The sequence below is a fragment of the Terrapene carolina genome, unplaced genomic scaffold (assembly GCF_002925995.2).
Source record: "Terrapene carolina triunguis isolate 2854851 unplaced genomic scaffold, T_m_triunguis-2.0 Scaffold139, whole genome shotgun sequence".
NCBI lineage: Eukaryota > Metazoa > Chordata > Testudines > Emydidae > Terrapene > Terrapene triunguis.
This window is the reverse complement of record NW_020664490.1, coordinates 13,378,831-13,403,949: the sequence shown is the minus strand read 5'-3', so window position 1 is coordinate 13,403,949 and position 25,119 is coordinate 13,378,831. Positions and strand designations below refer to the sequence as shown.

At 44.0% G+C, this 25,119-nt stretch overlaps 1 protein-coding gene across 1 annotated transcript; it reads right to left on the bottom strand.

Moving 5' to 3' along the window:
- Positions 1-3,516: 3,516 nt before the first annotated feature.
- LOC112119331 (NHL repeat-containing protein 3) lies at positions 3,517-24,720 on the bottom strand. Its single transcript, XM_026653525.2, has 7 exons — positions 24,513-24,720; positions 15,229-15,381; positions 9,659-9,806; positions 8,092-8,292; positions 7,244-7,335; positions 4,605-4,717; positions 3,517-3,855 (listed from the first exon to the last, which is right to left on the bottom strand). The coding sequence occupies exons 1-7, from the start codon at positions 24,603-24,605 to the stop codon at positions 3,627-3,629; spliced, it is 1,029 nt and encodes a 342-aa protein (XP_026509310.1). The 5' UTR covers positions 24,606-24,720; the 3' UTR covers positions 3,517-3,626.
- Between the last annotated feature and the right edge of the window lie 399 nt (positions 24,721-25,119).

Here is a 25,119-nt window from a genome sequence, read left to right as displayed (position 1 = left end):
CACAATTCAGAAAATAAATTACATAAATAAACCTTATTTTGAGGAAGAACTACCACCTCTGGCACTACAGAAATTGTTTATTTGAAAGATTGGTACTATTGGTACACACAAGAAAAGTAAGCTAGGTTACATTAACTCAGAAGAAACACCCACCCATCCATCCTCCTTATAGTATGGGAAGTCCAGCTTCACAAAACTGTTATTAAAATTCACCGGCTCGCTCACACTTATATTGAGAATAATCAAGTAAAAATACTCTTCTGATGTATTACTCACCCAACCCGAAACAAACACAGTGTTGCTCACCTTGACAGAGTTTTAAGGAAGGTTGTTGTAGTCAAATTCAGTCACTAGATTTTAAGGCCAGTAAGGACCATTAGATCTCCTGTGCTCTCCTGTATAAACATAGGTCTTGGATTTCACCCAGTTAATCCTGTATTGAACCCAATAACTTATGTTCCAGAAATCATCCAATCTTGGTTTGAAGACATCAAGAGATAGAGAATCCACAATTTCCCTTGGTAGTTTGTTTCAATGGTTCATCCCCTATTAAAAATGTGTGCCTTATTTCTAATTTGCATTTGTCTGGCTTTAACTTCCAGCCATTAGTTCTTGTTATGCTCTTTTCTTCTAGATTAGAGCCCTTTAGTACCTGGTATTTTCTCCCTGTGAAGGTACTTTATACATTGTAATCAAGTCACCACTTGATCTTCTTTTTGACAAGCTGAACAATTTGAGCTCTTTAAATCCCTCATTGATTTCAATCTTAATTTAATATCTGGATATTTTAAAAGAATTAGTCTAATCCTCTATAAAAGACTCAGTGTAGCTGGAAATGATCATATTGCTGTTTTCATATCAAGGCTTATGTAACTCAATCATCACATATTAGTAATTACTCTGAGGAAAACATATGATAAACTGTAATAATTAAGATGTATGCATCCATTTTCAATTTACTATTGATGTCATACAGAGCGAGAGTCACAAGAGTGGTGAGGTAGGAAGAGAAAAGGGACACAGAATTTTAGCTTCCAAGTAAGTAATTTTACTAAGCTGTGTGCAAATCAGGCAAAATGTGTTTAAAAACATTTTTTATACAAAACATTGTCATTTAGATGAACAGTTCAAGTTTACCAGTCTGATTTCCCCCCCCACTTTTCCCCAGATCAAAAAATCCCATGCAGCCAAAATCATCACACCGAGCTACAGAAATGAGGAGCACTTTCAAATTAAGCCATAAGGTTCCCCATTGTGAAAGCCTTACTTACTTTTTGCCAAATTATGCTAAAATGTAATTTTGCTCAATTATTTTTACAATTTCAAGCACTTATCAGTCACCTCTTGAACTAGGTCACAAGTATAGCAGTGAAAAGGAGTTTGATAGCCTCCTACTAATCACCAGGTGACATCTGTTCATACCACAAGTACCTATAAACTGAACAAACACACTTTGGCCCAGATTCTCAAAGGCATTTAGGCACCTAGCTCCCACTGATTCTAAGGATGAGGCGGGCAGCAAAGGTCAGCCAAAAATGGTTTTAAAAAATTGATGTTTGAGTGACAAGTCTCAAAGTCAAGTCTCTAAGGCACATGCAGAACTTTATGATCTGCATCACTTGGAAGGCTTCTTGAGCTGCCAATCTGAAGGTATCTGCCAGTACAGTGTCTTTTTCAGTATCACAACCATCTATACAAAGTCCTCTTTGTTCAGGACTGCCTGGTTCCAAAGCAGCAATAATGTCCAGACATGGCAACCAAATCTGACTCTTCCTTGATGATTCATGTAGACTGTTGCTGTAACGTTACATAAGGATCTGGACACTGTGGCAAGAAAGGTCTTCAAAGCTAAACTGAGCAAACCTTAATTTTAGTTAACCTGGTATTGAACTAAGCAATACCATATTCAACTGCTGGGACATCCATGATGGTGAACCATGGTTCCACTTCCCATACTCCTTACCTGGGGAGGTGGAACAGCTTAGCCTCTCTTGACCTACTACTAGCACCCAAAATAGCCAAGGAATCAGGATAGTTATGTGAAAAGAAAAGGAAAAAGCATTCATAACTCCTGACTGAACAGGAGGATGGGTCCACAGTTTCTTAAGATGCATCCAATCTTTCACCAGGAGAGTCATTCTTGACCACTAGAAATATATCAAAGAACTGGTGCTCTTTTTTCACCCCTTCTACACTGAAGAGAGGATACTCTGAAAGGCTGTCCAGCAACACCTAAAAGGCTTTGGAATTACTGTGGACTAGGGAAGGGATGGACAGAAAGATGCTGGTGTATGTTTTTTGGAGAAGATAATGAAGCTAATTTATGCAACTCAAAACCCAAACTGGATTCAGGGGAAGAAATATAAAGACAATGACTCTGGAACAGTCACAAAGAAGTTTGCAAGTTCTGTGCTAAAGAGAAATCAACTGCTGATGTATTGGCAGAAGTCCCTCAAAAAGAAATGGAAAGTCACAGCTTAATATTGAAAGAATGTCCTTGAAAATCTGAAGGCAGAATAAAAGATCAGACTGGTCTTTAAAAACAAGAATCCAAAGGCCAAATATTGCTGTAGACAACGTGTCTAAGTTTCAACAAGATTAAGAGGACAGAAGCATGTTATAGGTATCCAGGCCTAAGGTTGATTAAAAATCTCCTAGTAAATCCCCAGTATGAGCCTCAGGGATCTCAGATGTTAAACTTCAACACATTCTACTTTGAGGCCTTGCTTACACATAAAACTTGTACCGATTTAACTAAATCAATTTAGAAACTCAGTTAGTTAAAAATCAGTGTCACCTCATTGTGAAGACACTCTTAATTTCATTTAAAGTGCTTTATATGGAGTTAGCTTAAATCAGTAAAGAACTGATGCCTTTGATGTCAACAGCGGTATCAATGATTACCTAAGATAGATGCTAGAGATGCTAAAACCTCAGCACTGGCCATAAGTGTCAAAGGTCGCACTGAAGCCCAGGAGACTATGATATGCTACATCTTTATGTTCTGAGTTGGACAATGTTAGCATAAAGGGTCAAGGAAACCTGAAGCAATGTTAAGCTAGAGTCCAGAGCCTCAAGTGGACAAGGCTTCTGGAAAATTAAATATGTAGACATTTCTCTCTGCCAGCTAGGATGTTAGGAGGTAGCAGAGTGCACTGGCTAGGCAAAGAAGTCACAAGATTCACCCCGGACACTGGAGGTAAAGTGTATATTGATTAACAATGGAAATTATGTCTAGACTAGCAGAATAATTACAAACCTAATGTCTTATGATATATCAAGAAACAAGGGGAAAAACTACCTTGAAGTTAAAAGCAGGGTAAAACGGAACTAATATGCATATCAAATGCATTCTCCAAATCCCAACAACTAACAAAAATGAAACAAAACACACAAAAGATGCCAGTAAAGACAAATAATGACAGATCAAGAGAAAATAGCTCCCTGAGTTTGACAAAGAAAATAAGAGTGAGCGCAGGTCACAAAACAGTTATTTTATACATTCTAGTGCTGCAACATGCTGTGCTTATGAGTGGAAGCACAGTCTGCAATGAATGTAAGGAAATCCAGCACAGATCTTGCAATCCAGAAGAAATGGCTTGTGCTGAATGAACCAAAGAAAACCATTAGTTTAAGGGTACATATTTTTGTACTTGTTGTGCACCAATTTCTGCAACATAAATTGCTCCAGTCTTCACATTTACATCCACAAGGTGTGGTTTAACCTCATCAGCTAGCTGGATTGTGTTTACCACATGGCAATCTCCAATGGATCCTATCGGTGGTGCTGCCAAGACAGACACTCTGTTAATATTCAGCTGAGCTACAATTAGATATTCCTCATTGGTAGTTAATCTAAAAATAAATAAATAAAATTAGAATTACCATATTCTTAGAACACTTCATGTTAACACTGCTATGTGCTTTAAAAATTATTATCCATATCTAGGTGAGCAAAGAGCATTCATGTGCAGAGGAGGCAAACAGTTTTCTAACTTTCTGATTTGGACTTCAAATCTGAGTTTTAGGGTATCCTCATGTATAACTCATGTGTCAGTCACTTAACTTCCAGCTGCTGAAGTTTTCAAATCAAATGAAAACGATTCTAACATTCTCAGTCTCACAGGCTGTAGAGTACACAGAGTAAGCATGCAGGACTTGCTCTACATGCTGCTGCTGCTGCTGCTCTTTGGAGCCACAGATTTTGGTGTAACAGCAAATTAATAGGAATTTACACAAAGGAAGTTAGGGCCTGTGCCTGTAGCCTTTACACATCTGAGTAAGGGGGGCAATATCAAGCTCCTAATCATGTTCCCCAATGCCTATGAAACTCACAGCTTTAAATTAAAATGAAAGTCCCAATCCACCAGATGGATCCACGTAGGCAGATCTTATGAAGTCATATGATTGCAAGGATTTACCTTTACAGATCCTATTGCAGGATCAGGAATCAGGACCTAATTCCACAGCAATTCCACTTGCTAATTCCAGAGCCTGATATCAAGCATTTGCTATCAACTTAAAGTAATGTGGAATCTTACTGGAGAAAAAGTCGCATTCTGTTTCCTTTGAAATGTTTTTGTGGAAATACATAATTACAGTACCTGACAGAAGAGGGACCATCTTCTACGAAACAACTACTCCAGGACCCCAGCCATTCCCCTGTGACTTTATCAAAAACCTGGATTCGTTTGTTTCCTCGGTCAGCAACCCACACCTATTGTACACAGTAAATATAGCTATACTACATCAATACAGTATATACAGCTATAAATAGCTACATCAAAAGCATCAGATGTTCCTTACACATAATGGGCCAAATATAGTGAAGAAAAGAGGGTTACATCAGGAATGAATTTGGCTCAACTTTTACTTTACAAAGTTGACTAACCAGGTATTAATTCTCAGACTCCCCCTCAAAAAAAAAAAAAAAAAAAAAAACTAAAAAACATTAAAAACAAATTAAACAAAATATCAAAAATCACAAATAAGACACACAAACTACTTTACTCTGCCCCAATAGAGATGCCAGTGTCTTATGCTCCCCTCTTTTGTGGGTGCTAGACAGAAATGTTTACCACAAAACACAGGTTTTTCAGTGCTCTTATACATACACATATCCAATACTAAGTATGATGTTACCAAACTAATAATTGCTCTTTATTTTCAGCTATGTGATCTAATTTCATGAGCAGGATCTAGGAGGTTTGCATATGTAAATACATATGTGCGCAATGACAATTTGAAAACTGGCTGGCACAGGGAATTCTGGGGATTGGTTATCTTCAGTATGCCCTTGGGCTAAACAGAAATGTGTGGAGTAGGCTTCTTTCTGTGGACTGTGAATGGGTTGTAATAACACTGTACTATTAAGATTAAGGCATCCCATTTATTGCAATCGCTGACAAGATGAAACTGTTTTGTTATAGACAATCATGTCCATCAAACATTTTAGCTTTCTCAGATTATTGCTGAGGTAAGATTATTGCTGAGGTCAGATTATTGCTCAGGGGCAGAGGTAAGTGACAGTTTGTGTACCTTACCTGTGAATTTCCATACTTTGAATTTTTTAAAAAAAGTTTATATTTTAAAAGTTATTTATGTATTTATTTATCTGAGAAATTAAAGCATTTCTGTAAGACTGTGTGTGACCCAGGGGCTCCCTGCCTGGTGCCAACTGGCAGAGGGCACAGGGGGCACGCATGTTTTTACAGGGATTCCCTAATATATAGTGAAAATTATGTTCTAACGGTCTTGGAGTTAAGGCAGATCACCAGGAGTGGCATACCTCAAAGATATTCCTTTCACACAGGAGGTAACTGATATCTATTTCCCTGTCTGGCCATTGGTGTGTTATATGCCACACACTGTATGCCTATTTGCATACTGAGCCAGGTACAAATTGAGAGATTGAGAAATATACAAGAGAGGAAATTTATAGGAAGAAACAAAGAGTAGGGGTGTGTCCTGTTTATGAATAAAGACAAAGAATTGGTCTGGTATATCTTGGAGTGCTAAGAGACACACTGAATCCTTCATCTTGGAGGCAAACTTACAGTGTGCATGTCTCGTGAAAGAAGGGTCACAGCCACCCTAGCTGTAAAGTGCTGCAAGGAGTTTGGGCGAGCAGTATCCTATCCTACTAGATATGAGGGTATCTTGTCAATTAAGTCTAGGCTCCAGAATGCATAATATGATTTTATTTTAAATACAATCATTTGTTTCCAATATTTCCACTTGCTATTACTTGAATCTCTATGTTTTGTTAAATAAATTTATACCTGATTTCACTATAAACAAATCTAAGTGCTGCGAGTTAAGCAAAGTGGTGATCTGAAGTTAAACTGGCAAGGTGAGTTGTAGTTTCTTGGAAGCAGCAGATTGGTGAATACTGCGAGTGTCCCATGGACAAAAGTCCGGACACTCCAGGGAGACACTAGGAGAGCTCAACGGTTCCAGTGGCCTATCGTTAACCTGTAGAGTGACAGCAGAGCCTGCAAGGCCTAGAGGGGAGTACTTGTGTTGCCTGTGGCCAGTAAGGTTGGAGAGCTGATCCACAGCAGTCCCAGACAAGGCTTCCTCACACTAAGGGCAGGTGGTAGTGTGGTGCCACATAACCCTGTGTTTACCTGAGAAGTGTCACAATGTGTACTCAACCTCTGAGGCACTCAGTTAGAACTAAGTTAGAACCCATCAGAGTTGTATGTCAGGGAATTTTCTTAGTTTTTAAATTGTCCTAAGATTCTCTGAAGGAGCTTTGGAGCCACAACACCAAAGGTTCTCAGAGTCAATGCTCCCACCTTACAGAGCCCATAAGATGCACAGGAACAGGGTAGGGGTGGCAGCATGTTAGGGGGACTTCCTTCTTCTTGCCCCCTTGCAGTGCAAACCCTTTAAAGGTCTGTAGGAGTAGCAGCCTCTTCCTGGGGTCTGTAGGAAGTCCGTGTATATATGTATGTGAAGAGATTATGGCAGCTTGTCAAGACTTCCTCTTACCCTCCCAACCATGTCAAGAAAAAGTTTTCAATGTGAAAAAGTTAAGCATGACTGCTCACGTGATTAAAATTGTATGCAGTAAGCCAGATCTCAATAATCAAAGATGAAAGAATGGCACTTTTTAGGTTGTCTTTCTCCCCCCGCCCCCACAAAGGACATTAAGTACCAAAAATACATATAGACATATACAGGAGAAGGCATAAAAGTTGTCTCTAAAACACTGAAAAATAGCGTTTTAATTCCTTACCCGTCCAACAGAATCCACTGTGACACTGTGAGGAATCTTGAACTGACCAACACCTGTACCATTTTCCCCACGCAGCCATATCTCCTGGAAATCTAATAGTAGAAACCAGAATAAATAATGAAAAAGTAGTTTTCACTTTTATTATGTAGTACAGGGATCGGCAACCTCTGGCACGCGGCTCACCAGGCTAAGCACCCTGGCGGGCCAGGCAGGTTTGTTTACCTGCTGCGTGCGCAGGTTCAGCCGATCGCGGCTCCCACTGGCCACGGTTCACCGTCCCAGGCCAATGCGGGTGGCGGGAAGCGGCGCGGGCCGAGGGCTGTGCTGACCGCTGCTTCCCGCAGCCCCCATTGGCCTGGAGTGGCGAACCGTGGCCAGTGGGAGCCGCGATCGGCTGAACCTGCGGACGCGGCAGGTAAACAAACCGGCCCGGCCCGCTCTGGCAGCCGGGCTTGGGCGGTGATTTAAAGGGCCCGGGGCTCCACACGAATTCGGATATAAGGCGGTAAAGCAGCGGGTCTTGGGTGGCGCTTTAAAGGGCCCGGGGCTCCCCGCTGCTTTACCGCGTTATATCTGAATTCGTGTTATATCGGGTCGCGTTCTATCGGGGTAGAGGTGTATTAAAAACATGACAATCAAGGAGTTAGCTGATTAGCTGGGTATTTTTGCTAAAATGATCAGTAGTGAAATAGGCTCTGATCCAAAGCTCATCAAAATCAATGGGGAGTCTGTCAACTAATTCTAATTGCCATAAGATCAGGCCCACAGTTAGCAATGTTGATGTTTAAAACAACTAGGCCTCTACATTTTCAAATGTCAACTCTTGTGTACGTTCCCTTTTCACATACCTGTGGACAGTTTGAATAATCTGTTGTTCATCCCTCCATCTCCATCCACAATGTAGATCTCCCCTGTTTGTTCCACAAATATTTCTGCTGGCTGATCGAACTGCAGCGGATTTAAACCTGAGCCAGCTTTACCTTGAGTACCCAGGATCTGCATAAGTTTACCAGAAGGACTGTATTGTTTAACTGTGTGCCCATACTCCCCTGTATTAAAGAAAGGCATAGAAATTTCTCAGCAAAACCATGGCTCTTCAACATCAACACAGTAATAACAAGATAAAAATCCCTTGTCATTTTAAGAATGAAACTGAACTAAGAAAACTCTGTAGTAAGAGAATGATTTCAGATTAGCGAGGCATCAAATGTACATGTGCACAGGACTGGAGCTATCAGGATGGGATAGAGGACAAAAATTATGCATTGAGATGCATGCTTTTCTGGCCCTGCTCCTTGATTAAGATCTGGAAATGTTGGCCAAGATTATCAGCTCTGGCAAATGAGCACGTGGCACAACTCATGAGCCTTCAAATTGCTCTACCTTGTACTGGGGAACTGGATCAGTGCACAATTAGGACTCGGGGAGCATGAATCTGGCTTAGTGTTCTTTTGGTACTGTCATAAATATAAAGGGAAGGGTCACAACCTTTATGTATGCAGTAACATAAAATCCCTCCTGGCCAGAGGTACAGAATCACTTACCTGTAAGGGGTTAATCAATTCAATTAACCTAGTTGGCACCTGACCAGAAGGACCAATGGGGAAAGAAGATACTTTCAAATTGGGGGGGGGGGGGGGGGGGAGACGTTTTGTTTGTGCTCTTTGTTTGTTCCCTCTTGGGACAGAGAGAGAGACCAAGCAGGTAAACCAGCTCCTAAAAAGATACCTGAAATGATACATCTAAAATTACAGAAATTGTAAGTAAATGCAAGGACATGCGTTAGATTATCTTTTGTTTTAGCTTGTGAATTTTCCTTATGCTAAGAGGTAGTTTTATTACTGTTTTTTTGTAACTGTGAAATTGAGTCCAGAGGGGAGTCCTCTGTGTTTAAAATTTTTGATTACCCTGTAAAGTTACCTTCCATCCTGATTTTGCAGGTGTGATTCTTTTACTTTTTTCTTTATAATAAAGTTCTTCTTTTAAGAGTTAGTGTGCTAAAAACCAAAGGGTTTGGTCTGTGCTCATTTTGTTAACCTATTGGTTAGTATATTATTCTCAAGCCTCCCCAGGAAAGGGGGTGAAGGGATTTGGGGGTGATATTTTGGGGAAATAGGGACTTTGAGTGATCTTTTTCCTGAATCTTAGTCTAAATCACTTGGTGGTGGCAGCAATACCATCCAAGGATAAGGAAAGGATTTGTGCCTTGGGGAAGTTTTTAACCTAAGCTGGTACTTATAAGCTTACGGGGTCTTTCATGCGGGTCCCCACATTTGTACCCCAGAGTTCAGAGTGGAGAGGGAACCCTGACAATTATCTTATTCAAACAATTAAAATTACTGTTCAAAGGGATACCTGCAAAAAACCTATTTTCTCTGTGGAATAATATTTTTAACATGTTCCCATTATACATACCACTTCCAACATCTGTGATCCATATTGAGGTATCTGTAGGGGTGCTGACTGCAAAGATACCATGAGGCATTTCAACTGTGGAATTCCAGGCATGCAGGAAATTTCCTTCATCTGAAAACACTAGTACCTTTGGTACATTAGCCCCTCTCTGAAGGTGTACAAAAATAGTCAATTGAAAAAAGGATCTTATCAAGCAAATAATCTCACCTTTGACAATTCTGTTTAAATGTTAGTAATTTTTATGTCAAAAACTTTTACAGACATTAATTAATAATTCTGACAACAACCTTTGTGACGTGGGCAAGTACTGCTAACCCCATTTTACAGCTGGCGAAAGACACAGAAAGGTTAAGTTTGCAACTGTGTTCATTAATTTTGGGACACTTACGGCCTGATTTTCAGAGGTGCTGAGCCTGCTGCTCTCACTGTCTTCATTTTGAATTGTGATTGCACACCATCTCTGAAAAAAACATCATGCCCTAGGTCTCCCAAGATGGGCACACAACATTTTTAATTGTAGTTAATTGTCCAGGATTGCAGGTGCCATGGCTGTGTTTTATAAATGAAAATCTCACCACTTTTGTTTGCATTGCTGAAGAGAGAGGGTCTCAACCAGAATCTAGATACAAACATGTAGGAATGACTAGTACAGTTAGTAAAATTCTATTATAACACTTGCTTGGGATGGATGATTTTCTGTCTATCCATCCTAGGTACTGATATGGCCACTGTGACAGATATGGTAATTTCCTGCAATATCCTTGAAACTCTTATGTATCTATTATTGTGGGCCGGGGCTGTATGTAATTTCTTTATGAGAGAGATGTGACAAATATTGCAACCCCATGTGTATCTTTGGGGTCCACTGTTTAAATGAATGTTTTATTGTGTTCCACTACAGGGGGGAAGGCTACCACAGCTCCTACAGGAACTAAAAACAGTGGATGGTGATTAAGGCAAGTCAGCCAGGTTGTAATCCCCAAAAGAGGTACCACCTCCTGGGGATGCTTGCGTATACTAGCTCAAACTAGATTTTTCACAGACCAACAGACAAAGAAATGACTTTGGGATAAATAGCCTGAGTTTAAACTGACTTGGGCCTTCTTTCTGATTTACACAATGTACAGAACCTTCTATCTGGAGGGGTGGGAGTGAGAGGCTAAAAAATCAATGATTTTGTTAAAAAAAAAAAAAAAATTTTCATTTAAATTGGATTATTTTATTTAAATTTTAATACGTTTTTCTTTATAAAAATAAACCTGTTTAAAATTAAATATGAATGTAATACAAAATATGTTAAGACGTAAACTTATTATAATCTCTTAAAACATTTAAATAAAAAATAAATATGCTGAATCCATAAGCCTCTATCAAAACTGAGTTAAAGACTGCATTTCTATATAAAGAAAGAAGCAGGGGGAAAACAGCTAACTTTTGACATCAAGCTTTATAGATAGAGCACAATAGGTCATGTACTGTATTAAGGGCTTGTTTTGTTAAATAAAAATAATTTTGATATGCTGTTTTGTATGTTTAATTAAATTCTAGTTACCATGCTAATGCAGCTTGACACAAATCATGAGAAAAAAGTTAATTATCTAGTGAATAAGCAATATATCATTCACCATCTTCTAACATACTAAAAATGTATAATAAGAATTTGAAAATATTAAGCTATATAATTGCTTAAATAAATGTATATAGTCATAGTGTAACCTCCTAGGTAGTAAAAAGATGTACCAAATCTAGTGTAAAGGCTCTATTTAGTTGTAAATCAACACGTTTTAATGGTTATATCAACCAATGAGAATGCACCTTTCCCTAGAAAATAACTGAAGTAAAAATGGAAAAGTAAATTAAAATCAATCATTTAGATGAGGAGTGGGGAACCTACAGCCTGCCGGCCGGATCTGACCCACTGCTTCATTTCATCCGGCCCTCGGCAAGTGCCCACGCTGTGGGCCGAAAGCCCTGAGCCTCAGCACCCCCTGCAACCCCCTGTGACGCTGGAGCCGCAAGCGCCGGCTTGCCCCGCTGCCGGGGGTTAGCTAGGGTTGCCAGGTTATTAAAAGTCCGGTTGGCTCCGTGCAGCTCCCGGAAGTGGATGGAATGTCCCTGCAGCCCCTAGGCGCTGGAGCAATCAGGGAAGCTCCGTGCGCTGCCCCCGCCCCCAGCTCCCATTGGCTGGGAACCACAACCAGTGGGAACTGCAGGCGTGGGCAGCATGCACTGCGCAGAACTGCCTGGCCGTGTCTCTGCCTAGGGGCCGCAGGGATATGCCGTCCGCTTCTGGGAGCAGCGTGGAGCCAAGGCAGGCAGGGAGCCTGCCTTAGCCCCACTGACTGGGAGCCACTGGGGGTAAGCGCCAGCCAGCCAGAGCCCGCACCCTGAACCCCATCCCCAGATCTCGCATCCCAATCCCCTGCTCCAGGTCGTATTCCCCTCCCACACCCTAAATCCCTCCCAGAACCCATACCTACACTTGCACCCCAACCCCCTGCCCCAGCCCTGAGTCCCCTCCTGCACCCAAACTCCCTTCCGGAGCCCACACCCTGACCCTCCTCCCACACCCCAACCCCCTGCCCTGAGCCCCCTCCCACACCCAAACTCCCTCCCAGAGCCCACACCCTGAACCACCTCCCAATCCCCTGCCCCAGCCTGGAGCCCCCTCCTGCACTCCAAATGCCTCACCCCCCTCCTGCACCCCAACCCCCTGCCCCAGCCCAGAGCCCCGTCCCACACCCTGAACCCCTCATTTTTGGCCCCACCCCAGCTTGGGGGAAGCCCCGAGCCTCTGTCCCCCGTCCCCCGTGGGGCTGGAGCTGTGAGCACTGGCTCGCCTGGCTGGAGTGGGACACCCCGAGCCTCCGTGTCCTCCATGGGGCTTTATGTGGCCCGCGACTGATTTTTTCTGTGGGTCAGTGGCCCCTGATAGAAAAAAGGTTCCCCACCCCTGATTTAGATTGAGGCTTTCCACATGCTGATTTAAATCAACTCACCTGGGGTGGCCCAATCCTTGCAGAAGAGTTGGAAAGACTAACACCTACCAGAGCCCTTGTTGGAGTTGGGTGTGATCTTTATTAAGCTTTTTAGTATGTGTGTAGGTTCCTTTATTGTTTTTAATATGTTTTGTCTCTAAAATTTTCACCTTAAATATAAGTGTGCTTGGTTAGAAAAAGATTTGTGGTAACTTATAATGGCAAGCAATTACAGCTGTTCATAGCCTGTGAAGACAAAAGCAAATCACAGATGCTGGCCTGTTTAGGCAGTCTGGCTTGCTGGGAATATCACAGTGTACCCAGGGAACTGTGCAGCCTAGGAAACCCCTCCACCCCCGTCAGGAGGGAGAGAGATGTGGGTCTCGGACCAAAAGAGTTGTTGGCTGAGAAGCCATAAACCTAGAATGGTGCCCTTGAGGGACCATGAAGGGGGAACACAGGTGCAATTGCCCTGGACTATGACATATATGGTGGCAGTGTGAATTGCCATAAGTGCTAACAGCAGTGAAAGCAAGTACCATAGAAGGAAAAACCACAGAGTGAAGTCATAGTCTTTTGTGGAAAGGAATAGCGAAAAGAGAGCCAGGCAAAAATGAATTATCCACAGCTGAAGAAAGGTCAGCTGGCTGAGCTATGCACAGACAGGCAGCTCAACACAGAGGACTAAAGACACAGCTAGTAGATTTGCTGTATTTTGATGATGGGAAGAGATATGAAGTCCAGGTTGGTAGGGAACATTCAACTCACTGGCGCAGGGTCCAGCAGGCAGGGGGAATCTTGGAGCCAACACTTTGCAGGGCAGCATGGAAGAGGCTGACAAGAGGCAGCAACTATGTTCTGTCCAGACCGAATCCATCACTACAACTGGGATCGTGGGCAGGTCCACAGGCTGACCAAGACAGGACACAGCTGGAGAAGGACGGACTGCATCTGGAACCCCAGCTGTTTGCAGACAAGGAGCAACAGCACCAGCATGAAAAGTGCCAGTGTCAGCACAAACATGCAGAGAAGGAGAAGTATTGTCAAGATGGAGAGACTGTGCCAGTAGGACCAGGTTCAATAACATCAGCTCAAAAAAGAGAAACTGCACCAGCAGAACCATAGTCTGGTAAGTGGAGCCAGTCACTAGCTACCTGTCCTGGTGAATGGCATTGACTCCAAATTTCTTCCTCGTTTTAGGGAGGAGGATGACATGGATGTATTTCTAAATGCTTCTGAAATGGGATTTGAAGGACTGACTCCTACCAGAGCCCTGGCTGAAGTTGGAAGGTGATCTCTGGTAAGCTTATTAGTTTGTATGTAGGAGCTTTCGTTGTTTTAATATGTTTTCTCTCTAGCGCTTTCACTTTAAGATTAAATGTGCTTGCTTATAAAGGGCTGTGTGGTAACTTCCAACTGCTGGCAATTATGTTGTGCATAATTGCCTTGAGAGAAAGCAAAATGCAGACCTTGCCCTGTTTAGGCAGTCTGGCTTCCTGGGAATATCACAGTGTAGCCAGGGAACTGTGCAACCTGGAAAGCTCCTTGGTCAGGAGGGAGAGATAAGGTCTCTCCCCAAGGGAGTTAATGGCTGAGGAGCTGGGAGCCTAGAAGGGGTGCCCTTAATGGACCATGGAGGTGAATGCAGGTGCAGTTACCCTGAATTGTGACAGCCCCCAACACTGGAGTATCTGAGCACCTCACAGTTTTTGATTTATTAATCCTCACAACATTCCTGTGAGTATTATTATCCTCATTTTACAGATGGGGAAGAGGGGCAGAGAGACTAAGTATCTAGGGATGTAAATACCCTTTACAACTAAGTTTCTAGGGATATAAATACTGTTAAAAACGTGAATCGTTTAAACAATTAAAAAGAAGTCGTTTAAACGGTTAACCGTTTAAGCAGCTGGGGCCCATCTGGCCAGCACGGCTGGGCCCGCTCTGTCCGGGTGCTGCAGCTGGGCTCACTCTGGGCAGGTGGCGCTGCCCCGGGTGGGCGGCGCTGCTCAAGCTGCGCAGCTGGGCCCACTGGACTGGCCGGTGCGGGGCAGCCAGGGTTAATGGTTAAGGCGGTTAACCGGTAAGACTATTCTTACCGGTTAACTTTTTACATCCCTATAAGTATCTTGCCCAAATTCACACAGGATGTTTGTGGCAATGCAGGAATTGAACCCGGGTCTCCCACAGCGGCCATCCTTCTTTTGCGGTTTACTGAGTTGAGGCAGGGATGCAAAAAACAGTAGCAGAAGTGACATATACAGTTGCCTCCGTTCTCCTAGCAGGCTTCCATGTTGTATGCTATCTGGTTTGTATCTTTCCTTGTAGCACTTGCCATTTCAAAACTATTTTTTTTTTAATTTTAAGCCTTTAAAAAACATAAAAGCAACAAGCCCAATATGCAAAGGAAGAACCTTCATATCCAGGACTACTTTAAAGAAATGTATACTATTAATAACCTTAGTCAAATTTACATCGAGAATTTAATACAATAAACTGTTATAATTATCTTAATATAAATGCAAATGGTAACTCCACACAGGAAAAACAATATAATGCTAATAAGGACAAAATTCTAGTCCTATTACTTACTTGTGCAACATAGACCAGATCATGGAGAGGGTCAACAGCAACACAAAATGTTTGCCCAGTGAAATATTCTGGACGTTTAGGCCAGCCTACATCCAGCTTGTAAAGCTGTTGTTCTATCCTCCCAGGGGAGTAAAAAGCAATTGCTCTTAATACCTTAAAAATATAAAAGTAAAAAACCATTAACAGTTAAATTCCATGAAATTCCACTTTCTATAATCCTTCAGCTTTTTATTAGTTATTATTAGTGTGAGATTTTCAAAGACACAAATTTGATGGTTGGGTGTCTAATTTCCATTGAAAGTCAATGGATGTTAGCCATCTAGCTGTTTTTTGGTCCTTTGTAAATCTTCCTTGTTAGAGCCAAGTGAATCAGCACACTTGAAATGTTAAATCAAGTGTACATCCACCAATTACTCAATAACAAATATTATTCTGACATGGGATTGTATCTAAACAGAGTGCAGGGATGCTGTAGAATTACTGAGGCAAAAATACACGATTGTTTCCCAGTTGGGTAGTTCTTGGCACTCAAAATGTGCTGAGCTCTTTCTTAAAACTTTTAAAAACTGCTAAGCTCTTGTAACAATTCTGGATGGTATGTCCACAATAGCCTTCCAGTAGCTGTATCTGATGTGCTGGCTAAACCATGTTGATCAGAATCATGTTCAAGACAATTCACCCCAAGCACCCTGAGCAGTAATATAGTTTTGAATTGGGTAATATGGAAACAAGTCATACCACCTGTGTTTAAAGAGGTTGTGTGAACTGGGTGGTGGCTAGATTTAATTTCCTAAAGCGGTTTCCATTATCAAGGGACCTTCACTGCATAACACCCGTGTGTGTTAATAGGTAGTTGACAGCTCCATCACAAAGCATCCAATGGATCTCAAGACTCTTGCTGCCACAACCACAGAGTTCAACATGACTCCATTCTGCTACAGCCAGCCTGGAATTCTAGTTCTTCAGCTCCCTACAGCTCTCTACAACTTAAGCTAAAGAAGATCTCTAGTGGCTTATTCTAGTAGTAGGCTCCTTATGCTCTTGGTGGTCTTCGCTGAAGGACAACATCATGCTCACTCTCTTGTACATGTAAAACCAGAACGTTACTATAGACGAAAGGATCAGAGACGGGTCATTGGAGATGAAGGGGGTGACAGTAGACAGGATGAGCACACGTGCATTTCAAAGACCACATCCAACCAGGTCTAACACATTTTGCCACCCTCCCAGAAGCCTCCCATACAGACCTTAAGCCTTTCCTTACACACAAGGAGAGCCAAAACTCTTAAGGAAACACTTGATTAGTAGCCCTGCAAGCAACTCAGCCTCCTGGCCACAATATGCAGCTGGCTACTGATCCTGGCAGAGCTGGGAAGGCATCTATGCTTTACCTCACCTCCTCTCTCCAAAGGTAAAATGCTGGATTGTGCAGGGCAAGTGAGCAAAGGCGGGGGGGGGGGAACTTAGTTTAAGGAGAGGACAGAAGAGGGAAAACAAAGTACAGAGAGAATGAGTGTGGCAAAGAGAAAGCAGAAAGAGAGGAATAGGTTGAAACACAGGGAGAGAAGGAATGAGCAGGGAAGTGAAAAAAAGGATAAAAGCCAGAATCCTGTGAACATAGACAGATCAGGAGGGCAAGAAGCATAAAGACAAGAAAAAGAGCAAGGAATATGCAGGGCCCTGGACACTCCATGATTCCATGACAATGGAATCTGCTACAGAATTTATCTCCTTACCATAGAACTGTGCTCCAGAATCTGACATTTATATATATATTATATTTATATATTTATATATTATATATATAAAATGTATGTTCTAGCCCTTACAGTCACGGAGGAAAACTCAAATGTGAGCCAAGCATAAACTGTCTGCATCATCTACCAGCATCTGGAGGGAGCCTGAAACAATAGCTCCGATGGGGTGACTTGTCCCATTCATTTCAATCAGGGCCCACTGGACTCTGCAATTCTATGGCTGCTTAATTTGGCATTCTCCTAATAAAAGTTAGACTTGCAGACACCTGATAGAAAATATAGTAGAGGGAACAAAGAGAGAGAAAATGTTTTCTAAAACCTCACCCTTTACTGTAATATAGCTGGTATTCTTTTTCTTAATCAAGGGAAGAGAGTCAGGGAGAGACACGAGGCTGAAGTTGATTCCTTACTCCCAGTTCCTTATTTGTGGTACCAGCTCCACATTCATGGTTCCCAGTTCCTTATTCAAAGGCCAACATTATTTTAAAATATATCAATGTAAGATGAAATATTTAGAAAAGTCATCAGATTAATGTGACAATGTGATCATTTTAATTACTAATTCCTTATTTATCAAGTAAATAATCAGAGAGCTGGGTTTTCACTGCCCGCATGTGACAAAATAAGTCTTGGATCACCCAAAGTGACATGTCTCCATGACATGTTCTGTTCTGACCCACATGACTGTTCTGAAGGAGCTGGGGGAAGTCACTCCCCAGCCCCAAGTTTTGTTCCTGTGCAATATACTGCCACATGTCACACCCCTACCACACTTCCATATCGTACACAGAGTTTGAATAAGGCAGTGGGTTTTGACAGACTGTATGTGAATAAATGAGTCTAGTGACACATCCCTGTGGCCATCAGACTGTTCTTAAGGAGCTGGGAATCCCACTCGCTGACCCAAAGCTTTGTTGTTGCATAGTATGCTGCAAAATGTCATACCTCCACTCCACTTCCATTTTATAAATGGTGATTGAATAAGGAAACTAGGATTTGACTAAATGTACATGACAAAATGTCATTGAGGGTGACCCGAGACACACCTCCCCATGACTATCAGGCTGTTCTGAAGGAGCTGGGCCATGCCACTCGCCGATCTGAGGATTTGGTCGTGCGTAATGTGCTGCCACATGTCACACCCCCAACCCACTTCCATTTTGTATATGAAGATTGAATAGGGAATCACATTTTGATTGGCTGTACAATGTGTCTCGGGTTATCCCAAGTGACATGTCCCTGTGATCATCAGACTGTTCTGAAGAAGCTGGGACATCCCACTCGCCAACCTGAAGCTTTGTTGTTACACAATATGCTGCCACATGTTACTCCTATTCCACACTGCTTGAATAAGGAGCAGGGATTTGACTGCCTGTATATGACAAAATGTGTCTCAGGTCACTTCAGGTGACATGGCCCAGCGACTGTCAGGATGTTCTGAAGGAGCTGGGATATGCCTCTTGCCGACCACAAGGTTTGTTCTTGGGCTATATGCTCCCCCACCCCTGTTCCATACTGTACATAGTGCTTAAATAAGGAGCTGGGTTTTGACAGACTATACGTGAGATAATTCAATTTGGGTCACCCCAAGTGACATATCTCCACAACTGTCAGACTGTTCTGAAGTAGCTGAGACATGCCAGGGGTTAGACTAGACAACCCTTGTGGTCCCTTTTAACCCAATGGTTCTAGGATTCTATGCCACTTGCCAACCCAAGGATTTGTTCTTCAGCAATATACTGCCACTCGTCTCATCCCCACCCCAGTTCCGTATTGTACATAGTGTGTGTGAATAAGGAGCTGGCTTTTGACTGGTTGTATGGGACAAAATATGTATTGAGTTACCCCAAGTGACAAGTCCCTGCAACAATTATTTCATTATGAAGAGATGAGGATATGCCCCTTCCAGAGGCGAATCTTTATTTCTGGTCTGACAGATATATTGCCCCAATTTTTGTGTGTGTTTTCTCTGTTAGTTAACATACAATATGTAATATTGCATGTAAAAATCAACAGAATCAGTATTCAATGAATTTGCTGCAAATCAGGCCGTAATGTTTTCATAGAAATTATATGATAGTTACAAATGAAGAACTTTGGTTTGTTTTTAGATGAAAAAGGTATAAAAAATTTTTAAATTCTGTTACACACATAAAACCAGTTGTGTTTATTAGAGTTGTGTGTTTTGCTCATTACACAAGAAAAAAGCTTTACTGTTTATACAAATAATATTGATGACTTCTATTGAACTAATCAATATTTGAAACACTGTAAATATTAATACTATATTCAAGTTACATAAAAAGGTACTACAGGAAGGGCAGTTGGCGTATTTTTCTGTGGTAGGGGAACTGCATTTTTGTCTGAATATTCAATAAATGGTATTTGAAAAAGACAAGTCACTACTCTGAAAAACATCCACCAAAATGCATCTGTTGTCTTTCAACTTGCTATCATGCTGAAAATCTCTGCTGGAAATAACCCACGGTAAAATTTTTGAATCTTTCTGTGATCAGACTTAACAATAATGAATAAGATGCATGGGTCACCATTAATGAAATGATGTGTACTCAATAGACGTAATCCATTGCATATGTTCATGTTTACTCTGAAATTGTAAAATAAGTATAGATGTTGCTATTTATTATAATATTTTAATTAATTGAGCAATGGTTGCTGTTGTTAGTGCTGATTATTGGTGACACCTATATTTAAGCATTCCTAAGGATCTGTATGGTCAGACCCCATTTTGCACAGAAAGGACGTTTCTTCATAAATTTCTGCACAGAATTACTGCATAATCTGGTGCTGTCTGCTGCTTTATGGTCTGTAATCCTGACACAACCACCTATTGCGCCAAACATCCACATGGAGGGGGAAACTTTGATAAAGGTGTGCGTGCAGAAAGGCCAGTAACAGGGTTTCATAGATTCTCAAGTATACCTAGACCATCTATAGCGAGGCGGTGGGATACCCCACAGCCCCGCTGAGGGCCGAACCTCCCCTAACACCAACGTGGGCGGAGCCACCGGGTCCGGCGCCCGCCCCTCAGAGGTCACGGCGCCGACCCGGAAGTATAAAAGCCCGCCTGCAGAGCTCAGTGGAGGACAAGCCGGCGGAGAGAGCAGACGGCTGTGGCCGAGCTCCCGCTTGGGAGACAGCCGCAGGCCGCGACCGACCTGCTGACTCACCAGGCCTGCCGAGCCTACCCCTCGCCCGGTACCCCGAGGAGGACTGGCCAAGCCTGCCCCGTTCCAGCTACCCCGAGGAGGAGCCGAGCCTGCCCTTTTCCAGCTACCCCGAGGAGGAGCCGAGCCTGCCCCTTTCCTGCTATCCCGAGGAGCCGAGCATACCCTTCGCTACCTACCCAGAGGAACCGATGCTGGTGTAGAGCACCGAGGACACTAGTCTGGTCCAGGTACCCTACGAGGGGGAGTGTGGAAGTAGCCCGGGGGCAGCCGACCCCCGTCTGGCTGCAGCACTGCCAGAGCATATGTCAGTGTGTTGCGGCCAGGATCCCCACTGACAGCAGCGAGTTTCTGCCGCTGCTAGGGCCCCGGGCTGGGACGCAGTGGAGTGGGAGGGCCTGCGTCCCCCCTGCCACCCACTCCTTGGGTGGCAGATTCCCCCTTTTCCCTGGCCTAGAGAGGCTGGGACCTGTTGCTCACTGACCCAGCCCCTGCTTAAGGGCCTGGGTTCCTGACTGACTATTTGATTGCTGCTCCGCCCTGACCTAGGGCCTGGGCTGCTACAATCCCTTGACTCAGCCCCTGCTTAAGGGCCTAGGTTCCCGAACTATTGGCTCAGCCCCTGTGTGAGGGCCTGAGCTCCAGACTGCATGATTGCTGCCCCGCCCTGACTGAGGGCCCGGGGCTTTTTCTGACCTATTGGCTCAGCCCCTGCTTAAGGGCCTGAGCCCCTAACCGTGTGTTTGCTGTCCCACACTACCGCTGGACCAGGACTGACAGCAGACCAGAGCGAGGCGGTGGGATACCCCACAGCCCCACTGAGGGCCGAACCTCGGCTCAGGCAACGCCCCGGGTCAGGCGCACCAGCTGCTGCTGGGGCAGTCTCCCCACCTCAGCCCCCCAGCAGCAGGAGTTTGGGTGTGGCGGGGCTCAGGGCTGGGGTGAGTGGTGCTTACCTGGAGGGGGGGCTTCCCTCCCTCAGCTCCTAGCTCCATGTGCTGCCTCTACCAGCAGGCACCGCCCCCGCAGCTTCCCAGCCAATCGGAGCTGCAGAACCGGGGCTTGGGGCAGAGCGGAGGCAAGACAGCACATGGAGCTCAGAAGCCGGGTAGGGAGCCTGCCCCAGCCCCGCCAAACCCCACCCCCAACACCCGCAGTGCCCCCCGGGTCACCGCCCCCAGTACCTGCAATGCCCTCCCTCAGCCACCCCCCGCAAAGCACCCGTGGCACCCTCCCACGTTTTAGTCGGGGGTATATAATAAAAGTCATGGACAGGTCATGAGCTGTAAATTTTTGTTTACTGCCCGTGACTTTTACTAAAAATACCAGTGACTAAAATGTAGCCTTACTCAAATTCAATCTGTGATCTGCTAAACCCCCCCAGATCATTTTCAGCAGTACTACCACCTAGCCAGTTATTCCTTATTTTATAGTTATCCATTTGATTTTTCCTTCCTATGTATAGTATTTTGTGTGACAGATATGACAATTTCCTGCAATATCCTTGGGAAACCTTCCTGAATTAAGGTTAAGTATATTTGAGTCCATTGCATTAAATGCAATGGTTATGTATTATTGTGGACTAGGATTGTCTGTACTTCTCTAGGGGAGAGATAGGATGTAAACCTCAGGAAGTGTTAATAATTTCAGAGGAGTATACTGAACAATGGGCCAGACAAGAATGGACAATTGGGGTAGTGTCAAGTGATTTTCCTGAGGATCGCTAGGGGGAGGTGAATGAAAATTTCCCACCTCTGGTTATGCAAAAAAACCAGACTTTTGAAGCTATGCTCTTCAGAGGGGCTCATTGTCTACTGATTACCTGTTCCTGGAATCTGAAGATCAATGAAAGAGTGAACTTTCCTAGCAATTCTGGTTGTGAGCTGAGGTTGTTATGAACTTGTAACCACAGAAAAACCCTTTTGTGGGGTTTGAAGGACTGTCTCCTACCAGAGTCCTTGTTGGAGTTGAGGGTGATCAGTAGTACGCTTATTGGTATGCATGTAGGTTCTTTTGTTGTTTTAATGTTTTCTCTATGATACTTTCACCTTAAGAATAAATGTGCTTGCTTATAAAGGGCTATATGGTAACTTGCAACTGAAGGCAATTATGCTGTTCATAGCCTTCAAAGAGAAAACAAACTGCAGATGCTGGAAATCTCAGTGTAGCTAGGGAACTGTGCACCCCTGGTTAGGAGGGAGAAAAATATGGGTCTCTACTCAAGAGAAGTGACAGCCGAGGAGCCAGGAGCCTAGAGTGGGTTCCCTTGTGGGACCATGGAGGAGGAATACAAATGCAGTTGCCATGAACTGTGACACTTTGAACTTGTCTTTATTTAATTTAATACTGTTGATTTCCAACCAATTCTTGACTTTGTCAAGGTCATTTTGAATTCTGTTCTTTTCCTCCAATACCTTGCAACCTCTCCCACTTTGTGTCATCTGCAAATTTTATAAGCGTACTCTTCACTCCATTAGCTATTTCATTACTGAAAATATTGACTAGTGCCAGACCCCTACAGGACCCCACTAGATACATCCCCCCCAGTTTGACAGCAAACCCTCACTACTGCCATCTCTTATGCCCCCATCCTACTTCATATTGTAAACGGTGCTTGATTAGGGAATTGGATTTTGACTGGCTGTACCTTACGTGAAACTCTTTGCAAAAATTGCAGCCTATTTCACGAGAGATTGTGTTGGGGTGGGGGGAAGGGGTAATGGGCCACAATTTTTTGCACCATAAAAGTTTCAAGTAAGGCAGTTCCATGTCTCAGCTACATTAGAACAGCTTAATGATTGTGGGGACGTGTCACTTAGGGTGACCAAAGACTTATTTTATCACATACAGTCAGTCAAAATCCAGTTCTCTATTCAAGCACTGTTTACAATATGGAAATGGGGTGGGGGCATAACAAGTGGCAGCACACTGCTCAAGAACAAAGCTTCAGGTCAGTGAGTGGCAGTGTAGCCCAGCTCCTTCCAAACATTCAGATGGTTGTGGCAATGTGTCACTTTGGGTGACCTGGGAAAGAGTTTGTCATGCACAGCCAGTCAAACCCACTTCCTTATTCCATCACCATTTACACTATGGACGTGGGATGGGGTGCTATGCAACAGCACACTGCACAGGAACAAAGCTTTGGGGTCAGTGAGTGAGGTGCCCCAGCTCCTTCAGAACAGGCTGACTGTTGCAGGGACACGCCTGTTAGGTGACCTGAGGCTTATATGGTCACACACAGCCAGTCAACACCCAGCTTCTTACTTGATTAATTAGTAAAGTAATGAGTAATTTACATTATTCACATTAAATATAAAAATATATGGAAATATACCTATCTCAGAACTGGAAGGTACCCTGAAAGGTCATTGAGTCCAGCCCCCTGCCTTCACTAGCAGGACCAAGTACTGATTTTGCCCCAGATCCCTAAGTGGCCCCCTCAAGGATTGACCTCACAATCTGGGGTTTAGCAGGCCAATGCTCAAGCCACTGAGCTATTTCCCCCTCCCCCATTAGGTGATATTTCTAAAAACTGACTCTTACACTGATACATTTTAAAATAATGTTGCCCTTTGACTAAGTTAACTAGGAACCACGAACAAGGAGCTTGGAACAGAGAACCAAGTTCAGCTCTTTGGGAGGGCGAGACAGAAAAGGTGGGGGTGGGAGAGGGTTTGGCTTGAAGTATCAGGGGGTAGCCGTGTTAGTCTGTATCTACAAAAACAACAAGGAGTCTGGTGGCACCTTAAAGATTAACAGATTTATTTGGGCATAAGCTTTCGTGGGTAAAAACCTCACTTCTTCAGATGCATAGAGTGAAAGTTACAGATGCAGGCATTATATACTGACACATGGAGAGCAGGGAGTTACTTCGCAAGTGGAGAACCAGTGTTGACAGGGCCAACTCAATCAGGATGGATGTAGTCCACTCCCAATAATAGATGAGAAGGTGTCAATTCCAGAAGAGGAAAAGCTGCTTCTGTAATTTTCACTCTATTCATCCGAAGAAGTGAGGTTTTTACCCACGAAAGCTTATGCCCAAATAAATCTGTTAGTCTTTAAGGTGCCACCAGACTCCTTGTTGGTTTGGCTTGGGAAGAGACAGGGAGGACGGAGCGGGCTCCCCCTTCCTCCAGCAGCCATCTCCTGCCCGCGCCCGTGGCCCAGCCCCCCAGTGCAGCTGTGGCCCAGGGTGGGATGACTGACGCGGAAGATGGGGGGGGGTACGGAGCCAGCAGACACGGGGGGCCCAAGCTCACCCCACCCACCTGTAGGTGGATCCCCCGCCCGCCCGCGGGGCCTAGCGAGCGGGGAGCCCCGCCCCCCTGCCCAGACCCACCTGGGATCCCGAGAGCGCGCAATAGAAAACCAGCAGCGCTACTACCGCGCTGCCCATGGCAACCGCCAGGCCGGGCCTGCCGCGCAGCTTCATGGAGCCCGGACAGCGTCACCGCCGGGGCTCGGTCTCCCCCGCCCCACCCCGGAGCCGCTGGTGGCTCACGTCAGCAGGAGGCCCCACCCCTCAGCGTGCGCGAACCGGGCATGCTATGGCAGGCTCCAGGCAGAGCCACGGCTCCTACTGGTTCCTGTCTGGGAGACTGTAGCTTTGTCACATGACAACAGGAGGCGCATGTCAGTCACGTGACTTGGAGATGGCGAGGTCAGGCCTCCCTCCCAATTTTTTATACCCTGTTGATCTCCTTTGGAGTTGTCCACCTGAGTGCCTGAGCGCAGGAGAACAATGTCCGGTATCCAGGAATTTTTAAACAATCGATACCGGTCCTTTCGGCAGGATGCTAGGAGCATAGTAGCTAGGGTTATGATCGCTGTAACAGAGGGACCATTCCGCCCGGATTCAGGCATTCTACTCAGTCAACTTACTGTTGGGGTTTCTGCCGCATGAGGGGTCCTCCGAGAGATACAGTGGACGTTGGTTGATGATGTCA

What these genes read in the sequence shown, in the direction of transcription:
- LOC112119331 (XM_026653525.2), bottom strand. Translation starts at nt 24,605, where the DNA reads ATGAAGCTGCGCGGCAGGCCCGGCCTGGCGGTTGCCATGGGCAGCGCG. An exon ending in ATCTGGTCTATGTTGCACAA is followed by an intron (nt 9,807 to 15,228) that starts GTAAGTAATAGG and finishes GTACACCTTCAG; the next exon opens with AGAGGGGCTAATGTACCAAA. An exon ending in CAGTGGATTCTGTTGGACGG is followed by an intron (nt 4,718 to 7,243) that starts GTAAGGAATTAA and finishes TGTGTACAATAG; the next exon opens with GTGTGGGTTGCTGACCGAGG.